The sequence below is a fragment of the Miniopterus schreibersii genome (genome assembly GCF_964146895.1).
Source record: "Miniopterus schreibersii genome assembly, chromosome: Y".
NCBI lineage: Eukaryota > Metazoa > Chordata > Mammalia > Chiroptera > Miniopteridae > Miniopterus > Miniopterus schreibersii.
The window spans coordinates 7,099,510-7,125,183 of record NC_138120.1 but is presented as its reverse complement, the minus strand read 5'-3'; the positions used below and the strand labels follow the sequence as shown (position 1 = coordinate 7,125,183).

At 40.7% G+C, this 25,674-nt stretch overlaps 1 protein-coding gene across 1 annotated transcript in view; it reads right to left on the bottom strand.

The window, feature by feature from the left end:
• Positions 1-1,455, bottom strand: part of LOC308552000 (putative helicase senataxin) — a gene marked incomplete at both ends in the record, with an annotated part of 51,728 nt that extends 50,273 nt beyond the window's left edge. Inside the window, one exon of the mRNA XM_081126941.1 lies at positions 1,406-1,455. Coding sequence (XP_080983067.1) covers positions 1,406-1,455 — 50 coding nt within the window. The remainder of the gene's footprint in view (positions 1-1,405) is intronic.
• Between the last annotated feature and the right edge of the window lie 24,219 nt (positions 1,456-25,674).

The following is a 25,674-nucleotide window of genomic DNA, read 5'->3' as shown; positions in this document are numbered from 1 at the left end:
GACCCTTCCATCTGCTAGCCGAAACTCTCACCACTGAGCCAAACTGGATGAGGCCAGATCAAATTTTTAAATGTGGGGAAAAAAATGCTGGCCATGCATTCCTTAGCTAACTCAACATCATTCTCCTTTCAGTTCTCCTTCTCAATCTCCTTCATAATCTCTTCCTCTTCCTTTTGCCTGTGTAAATATTAGTCTGCTAAGGCTGTCTTTAAGACTCTAACCTCAATAATCTCTTTGAGTGAATTAATTCAAACCACTGTTTCAACTACTACCTATTTTCAAGGTTTCCAAAGACTAAGAACGTATATACAACTTTTAATGCAATGCTTAACTATATTTCAGCTATCCAATAAATGATAGCCTAGTCTCAAAGACAAATATAATCAATATCCAATGGCACAGTGAATCTCTATTCACCCAACAGGCACCTCAAAGTATACAGGACCAGAGCAGAACAAAGTCTGTCCCTTAAATACATCCCTTTAGTTTTCAAACCAGTAACCTGGAAATTACCCTACATTCTATTCTCCCTAAGCCCCACCTCTCCGAGTTCCAAAAAGGCCACCTTCTCAATTACACCTGTACTTTACTCTCAGTGAGATTGCCATGGCCTTAGTTTAACACATTCTAATAATTTGTCTGGATTATAGAAGAAGCCTACATAAGATTCTCCTGCCTCCTTTTTTGATCCATCAGTGATTCTTCCTCCAGGCACTTCAAAGGGCTGCCAAAGGGCAAAGAAAAAAGCTAGACTTTGAAAGCACAAATGGCTGCTCCACATTCTTGGGATCAACTTCAAGTTTTTAACCTCAGCACACAAGGCCCTGCCTGATGTGGCTTCAGCATCATCTCTTGCCACTCCGAACCCTCACCTGCTTTCCCAAAAATGCTTCATATGCTATTTGGCCTTGCCTTTATGGAAGCTCATCCATCTGTCTTGAGCACCCACCCTTCATACCTCTTCCTGATTCTTAACCCTGAAAGTGCATCAAACTCACTAAAGAAACTTAAAGATAATAAGAAAAGGCAGAAAATAAGATACTGATTAGAGTCTACTGTTTGAACAAATTCCACCTGTGATTGTGATAAAAAAACAGATCTGAGAACTACCCACGTATAACCAACCAACCCATATCTGAGTGCTAGCACGTCTGTGGCTTGTCTGACCCACGCTCTCCCTTCCTGTCTGTCTCTGATGACCTTCTTATCCATTACTTCAAGGCTTTGTATGTTTCTATTATTGCACTTCCATGCCAGGATGAGCTGTTATTCTCAACAATTCTGAATCTGTAAGCAAGAATCTGTTCTGTATAATCATTTTTATTCCAGCTTGACACATATTAGATGACTGAAAAAATGTCTTAAATGTTTGCCTAATAAATAAGTACCTGTGTTAATGACTTACAGAGATGTGAGCCTCTCAATCAAGATTCCTGGATGAGAATTTGCACTCATACATACCCAGACTCTTGCCCAAAACAACGTTTCTGAAATAATAAAGAAAAATGACAAAACAATTTTTATATTCTCTTAGTTTCACATCAATCCTATTACATAGAGCCAGATGTTACCCTTTGATGAAAAAATTCGTGCTCAGAGAGATTAAACAACTTGCCTGTGGGACAGAAGTAATGAAATGGTACAACTGCGATTCTGACTGTACAGGGGGCATTCTGGAACTGCCCCTCAGAATAACTACAAACTTCGTCAAAAATGCCCCAAATCAGCAAATTCAGGTATGATCAGTCCTAAGATCATCAGACACTAATTCATATCTTTCACTTTAAAGTCAAACTCCCTTCTAACTGCAAGGTTCTTTTCCATTCGAGCCTCGTCTCTGGGTTCCCTCTAGGCCATGACAGCCTTCCACACATCGAATGGGGGGGGTCAGGCAGACAAAGCTCCTCTGGCTGGCTGTTAGAGCTCAATCATTTTCAGGTGGGGGAGGGAGGGCTCAGGTGGCTGCTCGAGAAAGCACTCTCACCAAAGAGAGAGACTACTGAGCTAGAGAGGGACAAGAACTTAGAGGGAACCAATACTTTCTTCAGCGAGACCTCTCACCGACCCGAGAAAACTACGTGACCCCCAGACCAAAAACAGCTCCCACAACTCCACACCTTAAACACCGCGAAGGGAGAAAGCGCTCCCAGCGCTCAGGACCCCGGGGTGCAGGAAGCGGCAGGGAACGACCGACCGGACAACATGGCGGTGCTCCTGCGCAGAGCCTCGACGCTCAACAGCGACACCCACCTCGCCCCCCCATCCCCACCAACCCGTCAGCCAGCCACCCAGGCCAGGCCCCAAGCGCCTCCACCATTACTCCTTGTGGCCCCGCGTGAACCAGCCGCGCAAACAGCCATCTGTCCCACCTCGACCCGCCGCTCTCCTCACCCAGTCAGGCCTCACGTCAGCCGCCAGCCCGCCTCAGCGCCTCCGCTCGACGGCCCGCCAACGGCGTAAGTGTGGGTCCTCACCGTCTGCCCAACCCACTGACTCCCCAGTCAAGGCCCCGCCCCCGCGTGTCCAAGTCCTGCCCTCAGGCCCCACCTGTGCAGCAACAGTTTTGGCGAGCCAGGGGCGGGGCATGGAGAGATGTTCTAGAACTACACCAGGAGGCCCAGGCGCCTATCGCTTGCACTACTTCCCGGCTGATACGTCGACCAATCAGGAGCGCCCACGAGGTGGGGACAGAGTTTACCGCCAAAGCGCGAACGCGGCCCAGCCCAGAACTCACTTTTAAGGGGACACACCCCGACTTCCCTGTTCCCCGTTTGTTTTAGTAGCCTGCCTTTTTGCTCTGTCCTTTCCTGTTTTCCCCGCCTAGGATGTTTCAGGAGAATGATACAGGACTGCGGCAGTATTTTTTTTTCCTTTAAAGACCTAATACATAATCAACATGTAATTGGAGGAACATATATATTTTGTACTAAAGACACAGGATATATTAAGTACTGAAACTGGGGGAATACACATACTTTGTATTTCAGAAGAGGTATACATTAAAATATGGTAAAGACAAACAGCACAGTAAAACCCCACTGGAAAGCCTCCCCATTTTTTTAACACCTACTACCGACTTTGATGCTGAGGAACCGCCACTAGTTTTTATTCTAATAGAGAAGACAGAAAAACCAAATAATTACGCTGATCAATGCTGCAAACGAAAGAAGACACTGAGGAAAGCCCGATCCTGCACGTCAGTCAGCAACGGTCTTCTCAAAGCGAACCTCAACCGAAGAATGAGAAGAACCAAGCCAATAACGCGAGATCTTTTCCGAACGAAGGTTCCAGTAAGGGGGCGTGGCTTATGGGAAAGCCCTCCCCCCAGACGCCTATCGCTTGCGCTACTTCCGGGCTGATACGTCGACCAATCAGGAGCGCCCACGAGGTGGGGACAGAGTTTACCGCCAAAGCGCGAACGCGGCCCAGCCCAGAACTCACTTTTAAGGGGACACACCCCGACTTCCCTGTTCCCCGTTTGTTTTAGTAGCCTGCCTTTTTGCTCTGTCCTTTCCTGTTTTCCCCGCCTAGGATGTTTCAGGAGAATGATACAGGACTGCGGCAGTATTTTTTTTTCCTTTAAAGACCTAATACATAATCAACATGTAATTGGAGGAACATATATATTTTGTACTAAAGACACAGGATATATTAAGTACTGAAACTGGGGGAATACACATACTTTGTATTTCAGAAGAGGTATACATTAAAATATGGTAAAGACAAACAGCACAGTAAAACCCCACTGGAAAGCCTCCCCATTTTTTTAACACCTACTACCGACTTTGATGCTGAGGAACCGCCACTAGTTTTTATTCTAATAGAGAAGACAGAAAAACCAAATAATTACGCTGATCAATGCTGCAAACGAAAGAAGACACTGAGGAAAGCCCGATCCTGCACGTCAGTCAGCAACGGTCTTCTCAAAGCGAACCTCAACCGAAGAATGAGAAGAACCAAGCCAATAACGCGAGATCTTTTCCGAACGAAGGTTCCAGTAAGGGGGCGTGGCTTATGGGAAAGCCCTCCCCCCAGACGCCTATCGCTTGCGCTACTTCCGGGCTGATACGTCGACCAATCAGGAGCGCCCACGAGGTGGGGACAGAGTTTACCGCCAAAGCGCGAACGCGGCCCAGCCCAGAACTCACTTTTAAGGGGACACACCCCGACTTCCCTGTTCCCCGTTTGTTTTAGTAGCCTGCCTTTTTGCTCTGTCCTTTCCTGTTTTCCCCGCCTAGGATGTTTCAGGAGAATGATACAGGACTGCGGCAGTATTTTTTTTTTCCTTTAAAAACCTAATACGTAATCAACATGTAATTGGAGGAACATATATATTTTGTACTAAAGACACAGGATATATTAAGTATTGAAACTGGGGGAATACACATACTTTGTATTTCAGAAGAGGTATACATTAAAATATGGTAAAGACAAACAGCACAGTAAAACCCCACTGGAAAGCCTCCCCATTTTTTTAACACCTACTACCGACTTTGATGCTGAGGAACCGCCACTAGTTTTTATTCTAATAGAGAAGACAGAAAAACCAAATAATTACGCTGATCAATGCTGCAAACGAAAGAAGACACTGAGGAAAGCCCGATCCTGCACGTCAGTCAGCAACGGTCTTCTCAAAGCGAACCTCAACCGAAGAATGAGAAGAACCAAGCCAATAACGCGAGATCTTTTCCGAACGAAGGTTCCAGTAAGGGGGCGTGGCTTATGGGAAACCCCTCCCCCCAGACGCCTATCGCTTGCGCTACTTCCGGGCTGATACGTCGACCAATCAGGAGCGCCCACGAGGTGGGGACAGAGTTTACCGCCAAAGCGCGAACGCGGCCCAGCCCAGAACTCACTTTTAAGGGGACACACCCCGACTTCCCTGTTCCCCGTTTGTTTTAGTAGCCTGCCTTTTTGCTCTGTCCTTTCCTGTTTTCCCCGCCTAGGATGTTTCAGGAGAATGATACAGGACTGCGGCAGTATTTTTTTTTTCCTTTAAAAACCTAATACGTAATCAACATGTAATTGGAGGAACATATATATTTTGTACTAAAGACACAGGATATATTAAGTATTGAAACTGGGGGAATACACATACTTTGTATTTCAGAAGAGGTATACATTAAAATATGGTAAAGACAAACAGCACAGTAAAACCCCACTGGAAAGCCTCCCAATTTTTTTAACACCTACTACTGACTTTGATGCTGAGGAACCGCCACTAGTTTTTATTCTAATAGAGAAGACAGAAAAACCAAATAATTACTAACGCTGATCAATGCTGCAAACGAAAGAGGACACTGAGGAAGGCCCGATCCTGCACGTCAGTCAGCGAGGAAGGCCCGACCCTGCACGTCAGTCAGCAACGGTCTTCTCAAAGCAAACCTCAACCGAAGAATGAGAAGAACCGAGCCAATAACGCGAGATCTTTTCCGAACGAAGGTTCCAGTAAGGGGGCGTGGTTTATGGGAAACCCCTCCCCCCAGGACCGTTATGCTAATTTGCCAGTTTGGCGTTTGACGTGAGAGCGCCAGGGGAAACCATTCTCTTCACTTCTGGATTTTTCTACGCTGTGAAGTAGTTTGGCCATATTCAGTTGGTGTTCAAATAAGGGAATTACAAAACTATACTGCATTATAAATTGTATATGCATCGCTTAAGTAACCTTTTTATGTAATACTTCAAAAAATGCAGACCTGGATGTTTATGAAAAATAAACCTAAAAAAATACAACACATGACAAGGAGGCAAAAAAATCACCTGAATTTCTGTTTCCCCTGAGACAATCATTTTGATGCATATCCATGCAGACTTTATTACATACGTTATTAAAGTACATAGGAAACAATACTATAAAATGTCATGGTGCTCGCCACTGGAAAAAACAGTATTACCCTGAATGCTGAATAGAAAGGCTTCATTAGACACGGTAGCTCGGGCCAGAGACACATGAAATTATTTTAACTTCCTATAAAATCAGAAAAAAAGTGAAATTTTAGGTTGGAAAATCTTTTAATATTTAACAATATATTTGTGTTTATAACAATCTGGCCATAAAATGTGCTTTGTGATATTTTTAATGAGGAAAGTACCATGAAGGCAAAAAGTGCCTAGGTCCCAGTAAAGTCATAATTTCATATTGCTTCTAAGCCCCCTGTGGGCCTTATAATTTTGCCACTTTTGTTTATAATCTGTAAGCAATATATTAAGTTTTGCATGCCTTTTAAATTTATAAAATTATATTGAATGTATTTTTCTGCAAATTGCTTTTTACATGCAACATTATGTCCTAAGATTGATCAAAGGTACAATCTGGAGTTGTAGAAACCAAAGCTTAAACAATTTGAGGATGTTCTTAAAAATACTACAATAAAATTTATGAATGCAAAAATGGGGATAAAATAATATTTATTTGGAATGAATGGCACAAATTACTACTTTTAAATGAAAAAACCCCACAAGTATAAAAAAAATCCAGAAAAAAATACACAAAATATAATCTACAAACATAACTCTATAAGACTTACATGTTTTGGCTGCATACAATTTACCTCAACAGTAAGGTTGAAGATTTTTTTTTTTTCCTTCAGAGAAAACAAGGATAATTCAGTCTTCTCTGTAGCAAGGTTGATGAAATTTGAGCTTATAAAAGTTTCTTTCAAATTAATGATTTTGTTTGAGCATGTCATGTACATTTTTAGGATTGACAAATTAAAGAAAAATTCTTTCAAGCCTTTTTTCACATATGAGCTGTAAGATGTCAGAGCCTGTAAAGTTTCCAGTGTTGTGACAGAACCTCAATGATTAGAATTGATGACACTATGTTACCAAGTGGTCATAGAAATGTTGCCACTTTTAGTCCCATATTGTGGGTTTTATATTGTGAGTCAGTATTTTATGTCAAAATTTCAGTTCTTTTCCCAATTTGATCACTCCTCATTGTTATTTGAATGATCAATAATCCAAAAGCCGATTACTCATTACTCCTATTTGAAAGGGATCTTTTCTAATGTGTACTGAATTTTTTGTCATAATTTCTATAGATTTCATCTTCATTCATCCTCATGTTTGCTTCATGTTCTATTAATTTTTCACAACTTTAATTACATACAATTATACAAAATAAAATACACAGATTTTAAGTGTATGGTTTGAGGAATTTTAGCAACTCCACAATTTTGTGTAACCATCTCCAGTCAAGATCTGAAACATTTTCTTCACCCAGAAAGTAGACCACTTTGCACCAAATCCCATTCTCCACCATCACTGGTCTGAATTCCATCACAGTATCTGTCACCATAGAGCCATTCAGACTGTTCTACAACCTAGATCACTGGAATTATGCATTACGTACTCTTTTATCTGTCTCCTTTTGTTCAACATGAAGTGTGTGAGGTTCATAGATGTTGCATGTATCGACAATGCATCTTTACTGTAGAGTGGGGTACCATTAAATGAGAGTACCACAATTTGGGTTTTTTTCACTCACCTGCTGGATATTGAGTGGTTTCAAGTTTTCTGCTATTAAGAATAAAGTTGTGAGAAGCATTACAGTACAAATCTTTTAATAGATGTATGTTTTCATTTAACTTGGGTACACATCCAGGAGTGGAATTTCTGGGTTAGAGTAGGTGTGCATTTAACATTATGAGGACTTACAATCCATTTCCCATAGTGATTTTGCTGTCTTAATTCCTATAAGCAACACAAAAGGGTTTCACTTCCTCCACAACCCTGTCAACACTTCCCATTGTGAATCTTTTAAATTTCAGTCATTCCAGTGGATTTAAAGTGTACCTCATTTTTATTTCCTTTATATCTAATGATGTAGAACATCTAGTTATGTGCTGATTGAGAATTAGTATATCTTATTTATGAATTGTCTGCATAAGTCCCTTGGCCATTTTTTTAAAAGATTTTACAGGATTCCTGACCTACAAGGACTGCAAAATAATAGTTGTGTGTTATTTTAATCCACTAAATTTGTGATAATTTGTCATACTGGTGTAGAAATTTAATTTGGTTTACTTAAAAATTTTTATTCTGGCCCTGGCCAGTGATTCAGTTGTTTGGAGCATCACCCCATATACCAAAAGCTTAGGGGTTCAATTTCCAGGGCATATACATACGTTGCAGGTTTAGTCCCTGGATGGCCTTTGTACAGGAGGCAACCGATCGATGTTTTTCTCTTGCATTGATTCTCTCTCGCTCTCTTTCTCTCTCTTTCTAAACACCAATGAATACATATTGTTGGCTGAGGATTTAAAATTTTTTCTTTAAATTGTTTGCCACTCATATAGACTTGGAATCAATTTTTTATATATTGATCTTATCTTTAGCAACTTTGCATAACTGATATATTAACTGTAATACATGCTCTATAGGTCCTATTGAATTCCCTACATTCACAACCTAACCATCTGTGGATAAGGGCAGGTTCAGATATTCATTTCTGATCCATTCAGGTTTACTTATTTTTGTTGTTGACTGCACTGACTGGATAATGCAGAGAGATGTTGCAAGTAGTCATCCTTCTCTTCAGTCTCATAGGGGAGATATTTCAGTTTCACTTTTTAAAAATATAATGTTTGCAGGTTTTTGTGGATACCCTTTATCAGGTTGAGGAAGTTGTCCTCTATTTTTAGGGGATGGATGTGGAAATAATCAAAAGCAAATAGTTTTTACTCTTTATTAACATAATTGTACTGATGGGTTTCCTTTCTGTTTCCTTAATTTTTGTGTGTACTGAAACAGATTCATAGATATAGATATATTGCTTATGGCTGTCATAGGGGAGGAGGTTTGGAGAACTGGGTGAAAAAGTGAAGGGATTAAGAAGTACAGATTGGCAGTTACAAATAGTCACAGGAAAGTAATTAAAGCATAGGGAATATAGTCAATACTCTCATAACTGTGTTAGTGCCAGGTGGGTACCAGAAATATGGGGTGAGCACTTTGTAAAGTGAATGATTGTCTAACTGATATACTGTACAAATGAAATCAATATGAATAAAATTGAAATAAAAAATTTTTTGTGATGTGAAGGGAGCAGTGTCCTAAGATAGAGTTGGAAAGATAAACAATGGAAGATTGTGCAGAATCCTTGTAGACACTATGACATAAATTGAACATTACCCAAAATGCAGTGAGAAACCACTTCAAAGTTTTCAAACAGCGTGGTCCTGGGAGCAATTTTGTAGCTATGGAGCATGTAGATGGGAGAAGGGCCAATGTGTAATCAATGATACTAGCCTAGTTTAGAAATTGGATGATGTCTGAGATCACAGTAGATGCTGGTGGAGGCAGGTAAAGTCCAGGGGAGAGTTTAAAGCCAGAACTGACAGGTTTGCTCAGGGACTGGCTGTGGCTGAACCAGGAGAGAAGATGGCAGCAAGGACAGGTGACTTCAACTAAGCGAAAGCACTGGCACTGACAGAGATGAGGAAGCCCAGGGGTGGGTAACAGACTTTAAGCAGTGTGGGCAACTAAAATGTTGTTTGTAATAAGTTAAACTATACATGTAAGACACTGAAATGGAGATGGCAAGTAGGCAGCTGACTTCCTTGCCTGGAGTTTGGGGATAATCAGGACTTAACCACACACCTGGGAGCCATTGGCAGGTATAGGTTTCAAGGCTTCCGGATCGCAGGAGCCCAAACAGCCCTAAGGAAAAAGAATATTTCCCAGTTGAGAGAAGTGGAGCAGAAGGTGCTAATGGACTCTGTATAAATATTTAAAGATGGTAATGCCACCTTGGTTTACATGATGATAACAATTCAGAGCAAGAGAGACCAACAATTTAGGAGATGAATCAGCAAAGGATCAAAATCTCTGACCTGACTTAAGGGCACAGGCTGCAGGGCCCAGGTGCAGGGAATCAGCTTGTAGAGTGAGGAAGAATGTAACTGGAGGTAGATTTTCTTGGTTGGTGGAGGAAGGAAAGAATTCATGCCTGGGGTTTCAGTTTTCTCAGTGAATAGAGAGAGCTTAAGGGCAGAAGAGGGGGGATGGGAAGGTTGAATGTTTCAAACAGCTGATGCAGGGAAAAGAAAAGCAAACCTCTAGAAGGCTTAAAGCAGGCTCCCTTGGAAATATCTTGTGTCCATTTGAGGTTTATAGTCATTCACGTGATGCCAGCCAGCTGAGTTCTATGACTTCCTTCTAGGAATATTTAGCTCTCCAAGGGCAGGTAGGAGGCAGATAAAAGGGCTCACCCAGGTTTGGGGTCTTGAATAGAGAAGTACCACAGGGAGACAGATGGAAGACCTTAGGGTATTCAGAATAGAGGGGTTGAAATTACCAACTCTTGTAGCTTGAATAGGCTAAGCATGGGCTGATGGATGGTTTGGTGAGGCTGAAGAATTATGACTGTGGTGTGGATTTCAGGAAATGGCCTGGAGATGGAGCTCAGGAAGTGTTCTCTTGTGTTCCTTTGAGAAAACAAGCACCAAATCTGCACTGTTCACGGCTGCATCTTTAGCTCATTAAGTGTGGTCAACATGCCTGTTCATTGTGGTCACAACTGATGTCTTGGTCTGATTATGAAACTTTTTTTCTGAGAGTGAAACAAAGAAAGGCTTAGGGTAGAAGAACAACATGAGCCTAGCCAGGGCTGCTGTCAGTTCTCTAGAAAGAGAAAAGGGGGCCTTGGAAATAGGTTCAGGGGTAGCCTAGGATGAGCTGCTGCTGCCCACTGCCCCCTGGCTGCAACTTTAATGGGGACCCTTAGGGTTTAAGAGATGCATGCCTATGGGGGAAGAAGGGGAAGGGAAAGGCACAGGTCTGCTCCCAGGATGGAGAGTTCACTACTTTTTTTAACGCCCTTTCTGCTGCACAGTCCTGGGCCTCTGTTGCATAATGAAATCTGTGAGCAAAGATAAATAGCTAAAAAACATGCTTATTACAAATGTAAAATGACCAATAACTGGGCCAAGAACTCAAATGCTGACCCTTATCCATTCAGGGTATGTTGCGCTAAATCCCAGCTCCAGAAGCAGTGCTGTTTCCCTGGCTACATAGAGAGTTGAGTTGGCACAAGCTTTAGTCTGGGCATTAAGAACAAAACACAGGACTTGAGCAAGAACAAGAGGAATAGACACTTATCCTCCACCGAGTGGGTATCAGGTGCTTAAACAGGGGGATATAGGAAGGGACCCCTGGGCCAAGAGGCCCATGTGGACTAAAGATGAAATAGACCTGGGGGAAACCACATCCTGGTGACTGAGCCACTGGGATTGGCCTTTAAAAGAAAACTTGGCCCATTCTGGATGTTCAGCCTTCAATCCCAGATCACATAGATCTGTCTGATTTTCTGGCCTTTGCAGATTGAGAGTTCTAACCTATAAACTCCCACTCCCACTATCCAAAGAAAAACCATTCACATTTTGAGTTTAATTCTTTCCACAGATTTTAATGTATCTATATATATAAAGGTCCTTTAATGTTTTTTACTTTTACAACATTGAGAAGATACGTGAGTTCATATCTTAACCAAATTTTGTCAGCATTCAAAATTATTGCATAATATTCCATTTTAGGAATAAACAGTCATTTACCAAGTTTCATATTAAGGAACATTTATGTTTTCTATTTTTATATGATAAATGTGCCATTCCTATATACTAGTTCTATCATCTCTTCAGGTCCTGGAGATGAAATTGCAGGACAGTAGAACATGCACATTCTTAAGGATAAGCTGTGTTTTACCAGATTGTCCTCTACAAAGAACATGCAACTTATATTCCTGTCAACATGGAGATTGTATGCTTGAGAGAAAAGCAGGTGACTGAAGGCAAAATGCTTTCTAAAAAGAAAATATCCATTTGTTTACTGAATACCTATTGAGTGTGTATTGTCTACACAACACTGTTTGGGAGATAGGGATACAAGGGTGACCCAGGATCTTGAACTGGCTTATTCACGTTGTTCCTTCTCTGGTGATGACAGGTTTGGGAAACATCTAACTCTGCAGATTAATGAACCACATGGCATCACAATGTAACACAAGTGACATCAGAGAACACTCAGAGCACAAACAGTGACACTACTGTGATGGGACACTGTTCACCCTCACACTCCTCCCTGGGTGCTGCTTGTATAGATGTAGTCAGAAGCCCAGAGACTTTACTTCCACTTCCAGTTAGGTCCTGTTCAGAGCTGCCCATGGGGACCCTTTTGGGTCTAGAAAGCAGGGGGAGGCAGAAGCCTTGTGTTCCAGGGAGACACACATTCCTGCTGAGACCTTGTGGCAGAGAGGGATGGAGCTGCATAAGTTCCAAACCACACTAGGTCACAAGAGCTGCTTGGTGGCTTCACTTCAGGTCCCCTTTGCTGGGTAATTAGGCCTCTCTGTGTTCCCTCCATCCTGCTTAACTATTTTGCAGCCTAAACTCCAACATTAAATCCTTCTATCTGAAATATCTGGGGTGCTTTTGCTTCCTGACTTCTGTACTAGCCCCTGAAATTCTGGCAGATTTGAGTGTGCCTGACACCCATGTGGCACCTTCCCATGTCCAGTGAAGCTAGTGGAAGTGAGTGCTGGGGTTTTCCCCACAGACGGACACCAGATGAATCCACTGGCTGTGATGGGACATCTTATATGAAAAATACACATCTTTAAACATTAGAACACACTCAGGAAGACGAACTGTCAATGTTGTCACGCAGGCATGGAAACTGAAACCAGTCTAAGGGAATGGCACAACCACGACTTCCCTCTGACATATCTATATTTATACCTATTGAGAACACAGACATATAAACTAGTGAGGATCAGAAAGCAAACTGCATGTACACTGAGCTGTGGATGCTCCAGTTTTGCTGGTGCAATCCAAGCAGTGAAATGTTTACAGGGCATGACCACCCTCTGCATGAAGGTTCTACAAAAACTGTCAGTTGCAATTATTTTCAATATGACAGAAACGTTAAATCACTTCGCAGGCTCCTCCTCCTCTTCACATGCAGACAAACTTGAATCTGTCTGATCATGTCAATCAGTCTTCAATGCTCCACAACACAGATCATCACTTTCACACCCTCCCTTTGGCCACTGCAAAATAGCTTTATTGACACATGTATATAAATACAACCAAACCCAGGAAAGGAACACGAAACATCTCATCCCTTTAACTCTGTCTATTTCCATCTTCTTCCTCACTGTCGTGGGCACAATAGAAGATATTCCTGAACAGGAAGATGAGCCTGGGTGCTACGGGAGTCTAGAGCTTTGTGCCCCTTTTCTCCATTTTCTTCTCCAGTGTTTCTTTGAGAAAAAGTAGACTTACCTAATAAAGGTAGTCAATAATCTCTAAAGAGAAAGATTTAATTTTAAAGTTACTTATGGAAAGCCTCTCCCCAAGGTTAAGGGATGGAGGGCTTGCTGATGTTCCCACAGTGTTGTTATTCATGTCCTGTTTTCACTAGTTTGCTTATATTCACTCACTCAGTCATCCCAAAAATCCTATGCAGCAGGCACTGCTGTTTGTTTTCTCAAATGAGGAAATAAAGGCATCCTGAAACATAAGAAACTTGCCTAAAGTCATGTGCTTATTCAAGGAGAGGCCAGGATTCAAACCCAGGGAGTGATGTCCCCAAACACTGGTGCTGGGCAGACCACTTGAGGTGCTCCTGTAAACTTGTAAGAGAAAATCTATCCTCTGAAACAGGCTGGAGACTAGCATTCTGGGTCTGGAATGAGGCCCTGCTATGTACATTTTTAATAAGTTCCCACATGACTCTGATGAGCCAAGTGTGGAAATCACACATCTAAACCACCCACAAATGGCTTCAAAATAAATGGGCGTCACGTTTTTTGTTTTATTTTTTCTGGAAGTGTGTGTGCACAGGCATGGTGTGAGTGTATACATGTATGCAAAGGACAGCAACCCAGGAGCACCCTCAAGGCATTCACTGAATTCTCCCTAAACCCAGAGCACCCTGCTGACCACATAAATATATATTTGGATGACATAGAATTTATGTATTTGGGCTACCTGACAGATATTCTGCACTTATATCTGTAGTATGGGTCATAAGAAAAGGCTCTAAATGTTTATTTGGATGGTTGGCTGACAAATGCATCCAATTATGGACTAATAAGATATGGAAATGCCAATGTCTTTTGTTTTAATCTGGAATAGGAAATTCAAAACTTACTGAAGTAGGATGTCGAAGTAGATTGCTCATGTAAGTCCTATTGAGTACTCTGAGAGTTTCCATAAAGCATAATTTTCACCACTACATTTAGAAATATATTTAAAAGGGAAAAAAAAAACATGTGAAGAGCTGCATAACTCTTGTCTGAAGGCCAGACATTGGGAACTGAGACCTGCCAACCATAATATCTAAATGTGATGGTGGCACGGACCATTGGGCCTTGTCCAATCATTGAACTCACCTAAAAAACAGCAAATTCAATCAGAAATTAATGAATCTGACTGACATTGACCTACAGTGTTAGATAAATAATGATAGTGTTGCTAGAAGTGAAGACAGCAAACCCACTCCATTCCTCCTGGATCTATTGAAGCAAAAATTTTCTAGGTGAAATAAATAAAGATGTCATTTGAATTATGAAAGGATTCAGTCAGCCCATTAACAAATCCCTGAGCAAGTTGACACACCCAGAATTCTTAAGTGATGAAAAGACCAAAGAGTCTAGAGAAAATGCCCCAAAGGGACAAGAAAAATTTATACTGTTAATCTTCCTTCATGGCCTTTCCCCAGGGAACATTAGGGGGTGTGTGTGTGTGTGTGTGTGTGTGTGTGTGTGTGTGTGTGTGTGTTTAACCAGGATAACTATCTATTAGGTTGGAAACAACAACAACAACAACAACATAATTCAGGGACTACATGACACTGGTTTTGAACTGAAGTTTTTCTCAGCAACCAAAATGTTACTGTTGCCCTCCATTAGGATTAGGAGCTTTTGAGGGAGAGGTGACCAATGGAGTTTTAGCTCAGATCCATTTTGAAGTGGGTTCTTATGTTGCCAGACCCATTCTGTGGTTTCCCTTGTTCTAGGATGCATAACTGAATTAGCCACAGCAATGGAATAAACCCCCCACACTGGATTAATAAAGAATGAGGGCTGTTATGCTGGAAAAGGCTAAACAGAAGCCATTAGAGCTGCCTATACTCAGGTAAGTAGGAAATGAAAGCTCATACCACATAGCTATATAAATAATAGAGATTTGTGCCACCATGCAGGATTATAAATTGCAGGACTGCTGATTCAATCACAATCTCATTAATCTTTTGATAGGGCTTGTGCAAAAGGAGGAAAAAGAGAACAAATAAAAGGAGGAAGAGGATGGGGAGAGGAAGTACAAAGAGCAGGACTAGAAGAAAGAGAAGAGGAAGAGGAGGAGACAGAGGAGGAGGAGAAGAAGGAAGAGGAGGAAGATAAGAGGAAGAAGTAGTAGGAGGAGGAGTATGGTGAGGAGAAATATGAGATGGAGAAGAAAAGGAGGAGGTAGAGAAGAAGAAAGAAAAGGAGAAGAATTATTATAAACTACTTAGAAAATTCAGTGTATTAACACAAACCTTAAATGTAGGTGATACCAGCTGCTGCTGCTAAACCAATGTGGTTACTTTGCTGGAGTAACTTCAATGTACACAACACCTTGTACTTACCTACTGTTATGGCAAATGCCTTCCCTATATGTATCCAAGTTGAATCAAAGTTGCTTTTTCTCAGCCAGAAAGTCCAGCATATAAATACATTATCTTACCACTGGAGTGTGTCACCTCTGAGCTCTATGTGTCCATTTAGGTTTCAGTGGTCTTGAATGCCTTTTCCCTCCCCAGGATACCTTCCTGCTTTTCCATTGCAAGGATGAGGTTATGCTGTCTGGACCCAGTGAGTGGGAATAGTACTAATCTATACTTGAAACATATTTAGAGACAGAAGTGGAGGAATTGAATCTGACTAAAATATAGAATTATTCTCACTGAGTAAATAGTTTTGTGTCCAATGGTATTGAGCAGGAGAAAACAGTATGTACTCTATCAGGCCACACCTGCATCCAAGTTAGAGGCACAGCTTCCTTTTTTCTTCTGTGTTTTGGAAGCAGGATATTCCTCAGGAGAGCATGCTACTCCAGAAAATTTACAGAGTAACCTGAAAATCTTCTCCTTTGGAAATGGACCCTAACAAAGGGAGGACATTCTGATATGTGCAAGCTGATGCACAGGTTGTTCTGTGACCCAGGTCACGTATTGCTGCAGACTTGAGTTAAATTTGTCCCAAATTAGATTGAACTGAGATATGTCCTTCAAGTTTCATCAGCAGATATAGATTTAGTTTGGAGCCTTATGAAGACCTGGAGGTGAATCCCAGTGCAGATGCTCAGGATTTTCAACCAATTTCTTGAAATAATTCACAAATAACTATTGCTCTTTTAAGGAAAATTTTTGGCTTTTCTTGCTCTCCTCTTTCTAGATCTTTTGGCTGTTGTGTTAGATGGTTCATTAGAGCTTTTTTTTGTCTCTTGAGATGGGCCTGTAATGATATAAACTTTCCTCTCAGGGCTGCTTTCTCTGTGTTCCAAAGATTTGGGGTTGTTGACTATTCATTTTCATTTTTTTCATCAAGTGTTTGATTTTTTCCTTGATCTCATTGGTAACCCATTCATTGTTTAGCAGTATGCTACTTAGCCTCCATGTGTTTGAATATTTTTCAGTTTTTTTATAGTGGTTGATTTTTAGTTTCATGGCATTGTGATTTTAGAAGATGCTTGATATGATTTAAATTTACTTGAATTTGTAGAAACTTGCTGTGTGCCCTAACATGTGGTCTATTTATGAGGATGTCCCCTGTGTACTAGAGAAAAACGTGTATTCTGCTGCTTTGGAATGAAATGTTTTGTAAATGTCAATGAAATGCATTAGATATAGTGTGTCACTTAAGATGTATGTCCATGTTGATTTTTGTCTTAATGATCTATCCAATGCTGACAGTGAGGTGCCAAAGTTCCCCACTATGATTGCGTCGTTGTCAATCTCCCCTTTAAAGTCCCCCAAGAATTTTTTTATATATTTAGGTGCTCCTATATTGGGTTCATAAATGTTTATAAGGGTTATTTCCTCCTATTGGATTGATCTCTTTAGTATTATGTAATGACCATCTCTGTCTCTTGTTATGGTCTTTATTGTCAGAAGTCTATATTGTCAGAAATAAGTATTGCTACTCCAGCCTTTTTTTCCCTTTCCATTTGTATGGAATATTTTATTCCACACCTTCATTTTTAGCCTGTATGAATCTTTTGTTCTCAGGTGGGACTCTTGTAGATGGCATATATTTGGGTCCTGCTTTCATACCCATTCAGCTACTCTTTGTCTCTTGATTGGACCGTTTATTCCATTTACAATTAAGGTTACTATTGATATATACTTATTTAATGCCATTTTTCTTCTTTATGCTGATGTACCTTTCTCTCACTATCCTTTCTTTTTCTTATAATAGTTATTTTAGCATTTTTTGCAATGCTGGTTTGGTAGTACTGAACTCTTTTAGCCTTTTTTTTCACCTTCAATTTTAAATGTTAGCCTTGCTGGATAAAGCAATCTTGGTTGCATGTTCTTGCTTTTCATTACTTTGAGAACTTCATGCCACTCCCTTCTGGCCTGAAGAGTTTCTGTTGAGAAATCAGCTGTTAGCCTTATGGGAGTTCCCTTGTAGGTCACTGCATGTCTCTCTCTTGCAGCCCTTAATGTTTTCTCTCTGTTTTTGACTCTTGCCATTTTAATTATGGTGTATCTTGGAGTGGGTCTCTTGGTGTTTTTCTTGTTTGGAATCCTCTGTGCTTCCTGAATGTGTGTGGCTTTCTCCTTCACCATTATAGGGAAGTTTTCTGTCATTATTTTTTTCACCAAGTTCTCTATCCCTTGCTCTCTTTCCTCCCCCTCTGGCACTCCTATAATGTGAATGTTGTTTTGCTCCATGTTGTCCCAAATGTCCCTTAGGCTGTCCTCATGCTTTTTAAGTGTTTTATCTTTTTGCTGCTCTGATTGATTTTTTCTACCTTGTCTTCTAAGTCACTTATTCTATCCTCTGCTTCATTTAGCCTGCTTTTCATTCCTTCCAGTGTATTCTTGATATCAGATACAGCCTTTTAAATTTCTGTCTGGTTTTTGTTTATGTATGTATTCCTTTTTTCATGTTTTTCTATGTTCCTCTATCTTACCATCTAGTGCCTTGTTTTTCTCATTAATTTCCTTGAGTGTCTTTATAATCATTACGCTGAACTCTGTTTCTGATAACTTGCTTAACTCCAACTCATCAAAGTTTTTTTATGGCAATTTTTCCTTTTCTTTAATTTGGAGGTTGTTTCTTTGACTCCCCATTCTGGCGGCTCTTAGTCTTTGTATCTATATATTAGGTATATTTGCTATCTCCCAGTATTGTGGGGTGGGATTTTATATAGTGAGTTCAGTAGAGCCCAGAGGTGTGTTTTCCTTATACTGCTGAGCTCTTTGCTCTAAGCATGTCCCTTTTGTCGGTGTCATTTTGTGCATTCTTTGGGCTCTCCTGTTGTGGTTGGGTCTAGATTGTTGTTGACCAGTCCTTGGGAGGACTCTCCTCTCATGTTGGCTAACTGTATATCTCAGCTCCATCCTCATCATGTAAGCTGTTGTATGGGTGCTGGCAAGGCAGAACAATACACAACTAAACTTTTAGGAAACAAGGGGTATTTTACAAAATATTTTGACAGTCACAATTAAAACAACCCAAGTGAAAATGGAACGGGGAGAGTGAAGGGAGAACACAAATTCTACAGAAAAAAAGTTTAAAAAAAGAGAAAAAGAAAAGCTTAGAGAGAGAACGGTATAGTGTTGTTAATAGTGATGTAAATTTAAATAATAATAATAAACTACAATGTAAAAAAATAGAGAACCTACTGGGAGATAATAGAGGCAGAGGAAAGACTCTGAAAGGCCAGCAAACAATTAAAGGAGAGAATAATAATAGGGTAATAGTTGAAAATGAAAAAATAAAAATACAATAAAGACAATAAGAGAAACTAACAATCAAACAAAAAGACAGGAAGCAGAAGGGAGGAAAACAAAAAAGGAAAGAAAGAAAATAAGAAGAAAAAAATTATGCCAATGTATTGAGAGGAGAGAGAGACATAAAGCCAGCACAGGGAGGGGTCCAATAAGATATTTTGGGAAACTATAGAGAAAAGCAGTAAACTTGTTTGTTATGTTGATAAAACCCCAGCATTTAAGCAGGGATATCAAGGAAGTCTTGAAAGTAGAAGAAGGATAAAACAAAACAAATAAACAAAACAAAGCAAAGAAATCAAACTAAAATAAACCTAAGCAAAACAAGATTATTTTTAAAATAAGAAAAAAATTAATTAAAAATTTTTAAACTTAAAAAAAATTATAAAATTTTAAAAGAACAAAAACAATTCCCACCCCCCCTTTCTTTTCTTCCTAAGGGAAAAAGAGAGAAAACAAAAATAAAAACAAAAACAAAAAAGAAAAAAAAGTTAATTAGGTGAGTTTCTTTTGGACAGCTTGTGTTGTTTGAGGCTCACTGTTTTGTATGCTGATTTCAGTTCTTCTGGGAGGTACTTGTGTATCAGTCAATGGGAGGAGCTGTCTAGGTTTAACTCTGGTGTCCTTAGGTAGATGGTTGATCTGAAGCTCTCTGTGGACCACCTACACTTGTCAGCTATTTTTTCAAACTTGTAGTTGCCTGGTATTACTCCAGAGTCTTCTGTAGAGTCTTTAGGGTGCAGGGTGCATAGTGTAGCTCAGGGTTTCACTGCCCTTACTGAGGGAGTTAGTCTCTGCTCCACAGCCAGCTCCTTATTCTCTGATTCTAGTTCCCCATGCACTGGCCTACTGCAGCTTCAGATTGATTTCAGCCTGTTGCCTTTTCTGTATGTGCAGTTTCAGCAGCCTGGCCTTAGTGGGTTCAATTAAAAAACATTCTGGTGAGCCCTTTGCCTGCCCAGTCCCCAGCAGGTGTTTTCAGCTTTTCCTCCAGTTCCCAAACAAACAACAGTCCTTTAGTGTCCTATTTTTGTAATGTCCTCCTGTGTACTATTCTTCCTTCCCCCTCAGGACTGTGCCCTGTGGGGTGTATCTGGGGCTTCAGTAAGCAGGATCAGCCCCTTTCCTCTTGGGGTGGTGCTCCTAGGCTGCAGGAGAGGCAGGCATGCTCCACCCCTCTCTTCTCAGATCTGGTTGGCTGGTCCCACCAGGTGCACCCCTCAAACAGCCTACTATGCAGACCCAAACCCCACCTTCTGTTGGTCTGTCCACCCAATGCACACCAGGAAGGTGGGAGCCAGTTCAGTGATTGAAAACTCAAAAATGCACAAAGGAACACACAAGCAGAGAATCTTCCCTGCAAGGTCCCACCTCCCACTCACCAAGGAACCCTCCAGAAGGAAACCCAAAGTCAGCTGCATGTGACTCCCCTCACAGCTAACCTCAGTAAAGCTGGGGCGGCTCCATGTGCCACCATGGCGCCCCTCAGCCTGGTCCAAAATCCCAGACTCTCCCTACTGGGAGTTCAGGGCAGTAGGGCTGTTCTCCCTTTACCTTTGCCACACAGATTCAATGCTTTCTGGGCCTCAACACATTGCCTTACAGGAAAGCAGAGGATCCCTGTGTGCGGCTGCTCAGTGCAAATCTCTGGTCCCTTACTACTAAGTACCACACATGTTGGGACAGCCTTTCTTATGACCAGTACCCTTAGCATTAGAAGCTTTGCTTCACTAGGAAGGTGCCATCTCCTCCTCAGGGGCACACTGTTCTCCTAGGTCCCTCTGCCCTCTGCATGGGGCACTTCTCCCCTCTCCTCCACTCCAGGTTTGAGATCCTCACTTTTGGATGCTGGTCTGCACTTCCATGGGGAGGGAACTTAGCAGCCTCCAAGCCTCAGGGCTCAGAGACCAGCACAGGCTTCAGAGGGGACTCCCCCTTTCTATGGCCCCCCCTCTCTTATCAGACTCTATGATGTTTCTTCAGTGCTCCCTACACACAATATGTCCACCTGGGTATGTTTTTCTGGTTTTTCCAAGCTGGATATGTAGTATTTTAGGAGTAAGTCAAGTCTGTGGCTGGGAGCAGGGAACTCTGCTTCACAGTGCTGCCACGTTTCCTCCCTCTGTTTGATTGGTTTCTAAGAAGAAATGATTAACCATGGCCCACATAATTACCATGCAACCTGGGCTGTCCATTATAACCTGGGTGTGAAGTTACCCATGGGATCATAAAGAATGCATGCACAGAAAGATTACAACACCAATTTAAAATGCTACATGTGATAAGACCTGGGAAGACCCTGGTGGACCAAACAGTTATATTAGTAGTGGCCCAGTTGCTTCCAGTCCCTACTGTTATACAGTGGATCCCTCTTTAAGCCTAGACCTGTGGACTGATGTAGATCTTATGATCTATTGACAGAGGAAGGAAGGATTTGACCTGGCTTAAAGATAATTTAGCATGATATTAATGAACAAAAAAGGAATGAACAGCTGCAGCAAAACAGATCATCTACAAACATTTGTGAAGAATAGTCGGTAAGGAAACCATCACAATGTTTAGAGTTTCGACTAGCTCACCTCCTCATTCACTTTTCCTGGGTAATAAATGACCAGATATCCAAATGCATGCTGATTCATGATTCTGGCCAATATTTTACAATAGCCTGGGACCTTAAACAATCATGATTGAAAAACCCAGTGATTTAAAAAAACCCAGTCAGCCTATTAACAATATCTCTGACAGGAGAAAGTCTTAACACCAAGAATTGTTTAATTATGGAAAGACCAGAACCTCTTGAGGAAAGAGCCCCTACAGAAAACAAAATATTTATACTGTTAATCTTACTTCATGTCTTTCCCCAAGGGATCAATGGCATTTTTTACAAGATAATTGTATATTTTGGAGAAAAGTAAGACCCAAATAATTCAGAGAATAGAAGACACTGGTTCTGAACCAAAATTGGTGTCAGAAACTCCGCTAAACTAGGAGCTGTGAGAGTCAGGTGAAAATGGAATTTTAGTTCAGGACTATTTTGATGTGGCACCAAATGTCCTCAGTCTCATCCTATGGTTGGCCTTGGTTTTAGAATGCATGACTGAAATAGCCATAGCAGTAGAATGAATTCTATTCTGAATTAGTGAAGAGTGAGGGCTACTATGGTCTTAAGGTCTCAGCAGAAGGCATTAGAACTTCCTATACCTAGGTAAGTTTTAAGTCAAAAGCTATATACCTGGATGGATACTACAGATTTGAATCACCATCAAGTATTTGCAGCATAGAAGAGTGTTGGCTGATTTGACCACATCCACATGGTATTTTGATTTGGCTTGTACAAAAGCAGGAGAAGGAGAATGTGGAGGAGGAGGAATAGGGCAGAGAGAGGCAGGAGAAAGAGGGAAAGGAAGAAGAAGAGAAGGAGGAATAAAAGACAGAGAAATAGAAGGAGAAAGAATTTGAGTGGGAAGAGGAGAAGAAAAAATCAGGGGAGGAAGAGGAGGAGCTGGAAGTGCAGGAGAGAAGGAAGAAGAGAAGAGGGAAAGGAACAGGAGAAAGAGGAAACTGAGAACAAAGATAGGGAAAAGAAAGAGGAGAATGAGGAGAAGTTGTAAAAGGGAGAGAAGGAAGAGGATAAGAAGGAGCAGAAAGAGAAGAAATAGGATCAGGAAGAGAACAAAAGGAGAAAATGGTGGAGTAGTAGGAGAAAAATAAGAAGGAGGAGCTGTAGTAGGAGGAGAACATGAAGAAGAAAGAGAAGATGGGCATGCAGGAGAAGAAAAAACTTTGAAAATGGCAGTGAGTTCACGCAAACATTAACTCTAGGTGACAACAGCAGCTGCTGTTGTTCCAATGTGGTAACTTCAGTGTACACAACCCCTGCACCCACAGGCACTTATTTTTCTGACAAATGCCTCTTTCATTTGTATCCAAAGTTAAATCAAAGTTGCCTTCTCTCAGCCAGCAGGGGCAGCATATACAATTGGTAGCCTACCTCTGGGCTGTATCTCCTCTACAGCCTTAGGTTTCTATTTAGTTTAAAGAGATCTTGACCAGCTTTACCATCCACAGAATACCCTTCCTACAGTTACAAAAATGATATTATGCTGACTGGACCTAGTGAGTGGGAACAGTATACTCTAGACTTGGTACATTTTTAGAGTAAGAAGTTGTGTAATAAACCTGACTAAAATTCAGAATTCTCCTCAGTGAAATATTCTGGTATGAGTGGTACTGACCAGGAGCTGTAACTATTTCAAGGTAAACAATATTTTGTGGCATACAGTCCAACAAACAATCAAGATAAGTGCATCGAGGCTAGTGTAGGTCTGGATTTAAGAGGCAGCATATTCCTCAGTGGAGTATGTGTCTCCAGCACATTTATGGAGTGACTTGAAAATCTTATCTTTTTGATGTGGACCCTAATAAAGAGAGGGCACTGAAATACAGCCAGGCTTCTGTTTGGTTCCTTAGGTACACCTGGAGGAGTATAAGAGTAAATGCTCAGAATTTTCAACCAAATCTTGATATCATTCACAAATAAATATTGTTGGCCTTGTGTCAAATTTGGTAAAAAAATTTCTTTTATAAAAATGGAGCCACGTCTTTGGACCATCACTCAACATGCAAAATCATCTTCACCAAGAAAACAACCGTATACGTGTCCCCCTCTTCTGTCTCTTTAGTGCCCTGATTGAGAAAGTGCATGGAGACAAGGACAAAGGGCAGCAACTTCCCTATGAATTTGCCTCCTGATAAGGAAATAGTAGGAACTGGAGCCAGCAGCTTGAAAATGTGATTATTATGGTTCACTACATTGTAGAGAGCTGGACAAGCAGAAATCCTAAAGGCCATGCTCCATAGGGATCCTAGTTCCCCAGAGACCTGTGGGAAGTTGAGGGTTCCAGTCTGTGGCTAAGCTCCATCTGGGCATGACAAATGGCTTCCTAGCCCTCTAAAGCCCAAGACAGCCCTAGATAAGAAGGGCCAACATTGAGGAGAGAAAGCTGTCATCACCCCTCAAAATGGACTGAGATTTTTCCAAAATGGTGTTCTTCATTTCAAAGAAGGAATGCTTAACCATGTGCCCCCAACTTACTGTGCAACCTGTACAGTGCATTATGACCTGTGTGATACCATCCATGGAGTCATAAAGATGACATTCACAGGAGGACTGCAACATCAATTTAAACTGGTACATATATGATCAAACTGGGAGGACCGTGGAGGACAAAGCACTTATATATGTGGTGGACCAATTTTTTTCAGTCTCTACTTCTATACAGTGGATCCCTCTTTCAGCTGAGACCCATGGCCTCATTTCATCTGTTAACAGAAAAAAAGACATGGCCTGGCTTACAGATAATTTTGTTGATATCCATGACCATCCAGAAAATGGACACTTTCAGCATGACACTCTCCATATTCTTGCAGTACAGTGGGTAAGGAAAATGGTCACAATGGGCTGTTTGGGGCAGCCTATTTCTCATTCACATTGCTGTAATGTCAAATGACCAGATATGAAAGTATATACTAATTCATAGCTGTGGTCAATACAATAGCAAAGGTCATAAAAGAAACTTGATGGAAAATTCTTTATCTTGACATTTTGTCAGCAAAGGTTTGTAGACAGTTTTCACTCAAAGGTCAAAAATATTTGTGTCTCTCATGATACTTTTCAGAGTGTAGTGTCAAAGTGGAGGATTTCATAAGTAAAGAGGATAATTTGGTATTGTCTCTCATCTGTGGAATGTAAATGCCATAAACAAAACAAAGGTACAGATAAAATTTCTGACATACAGATGAAATCATTATGTTTACCAGAGGAGAAAAAGATAAGTGAAGATAAGGATGACAAAGCGGCTCAAATACAGTAAGACTAGACTTTGGGTGATGACTGTAATTTAGAGTAAGTTAGAGTCCTTTTCATGAACCTTTTCAAAGACTTAATATATTTGTAAATGCATTAGAGTAAACCAATGACTGTGTATGAATGAAAATTCTTAAGATGATGTAGTTATAGACTTGATTATAATGCAACTGACAGCCTTGCTTTTCTGTAAGATATAACATTCCAAGATAATAATTATTTGGCAGATAAGAAATGACATAAAAGAACAATATATAGTATATAGTCTTAGATTCAATGTAGAGTTTTAATGTATATAAAAAATTACATGCAAGATTTTAAAATGCTGCATGTGACTCATTGGGAGTATGTATTGAGTACTGGAAATAATTTATAAACACTTCAATATGTGTGTCATAAACATCTGTAGTACTACTGCCAGATGCCTTCCATAGGGAACTATTACTGTAGGCTTGACTGGTGTCATTGACAGGATACCTGTTGCTCCGGAAAATGTCCTGTTTGAACTTGGCTGTAAATTTTTGCAAGTTCCTTCCTACAGCAGACTAAAGTTTCCAGAACCAGAACACTCATTTTAATAAAAACATCTGTATATAAATAAAATATAGTTATCATTATTAACTCTTATTTGGCAAAGCTTCCTATGAAATTGTCAAGAATATTAAATGGGCATAATTAGTTTAAAAACTTAGGAGAGAAAATAAATCCTTAAGGTATTTTAGAACCTGCTGTAATAAGTCAAAGTCATTTCTCTGTTAAAAAAGTCTTTCAAAATTTAAGCTCAGGGAAGGTTGTCAAATATA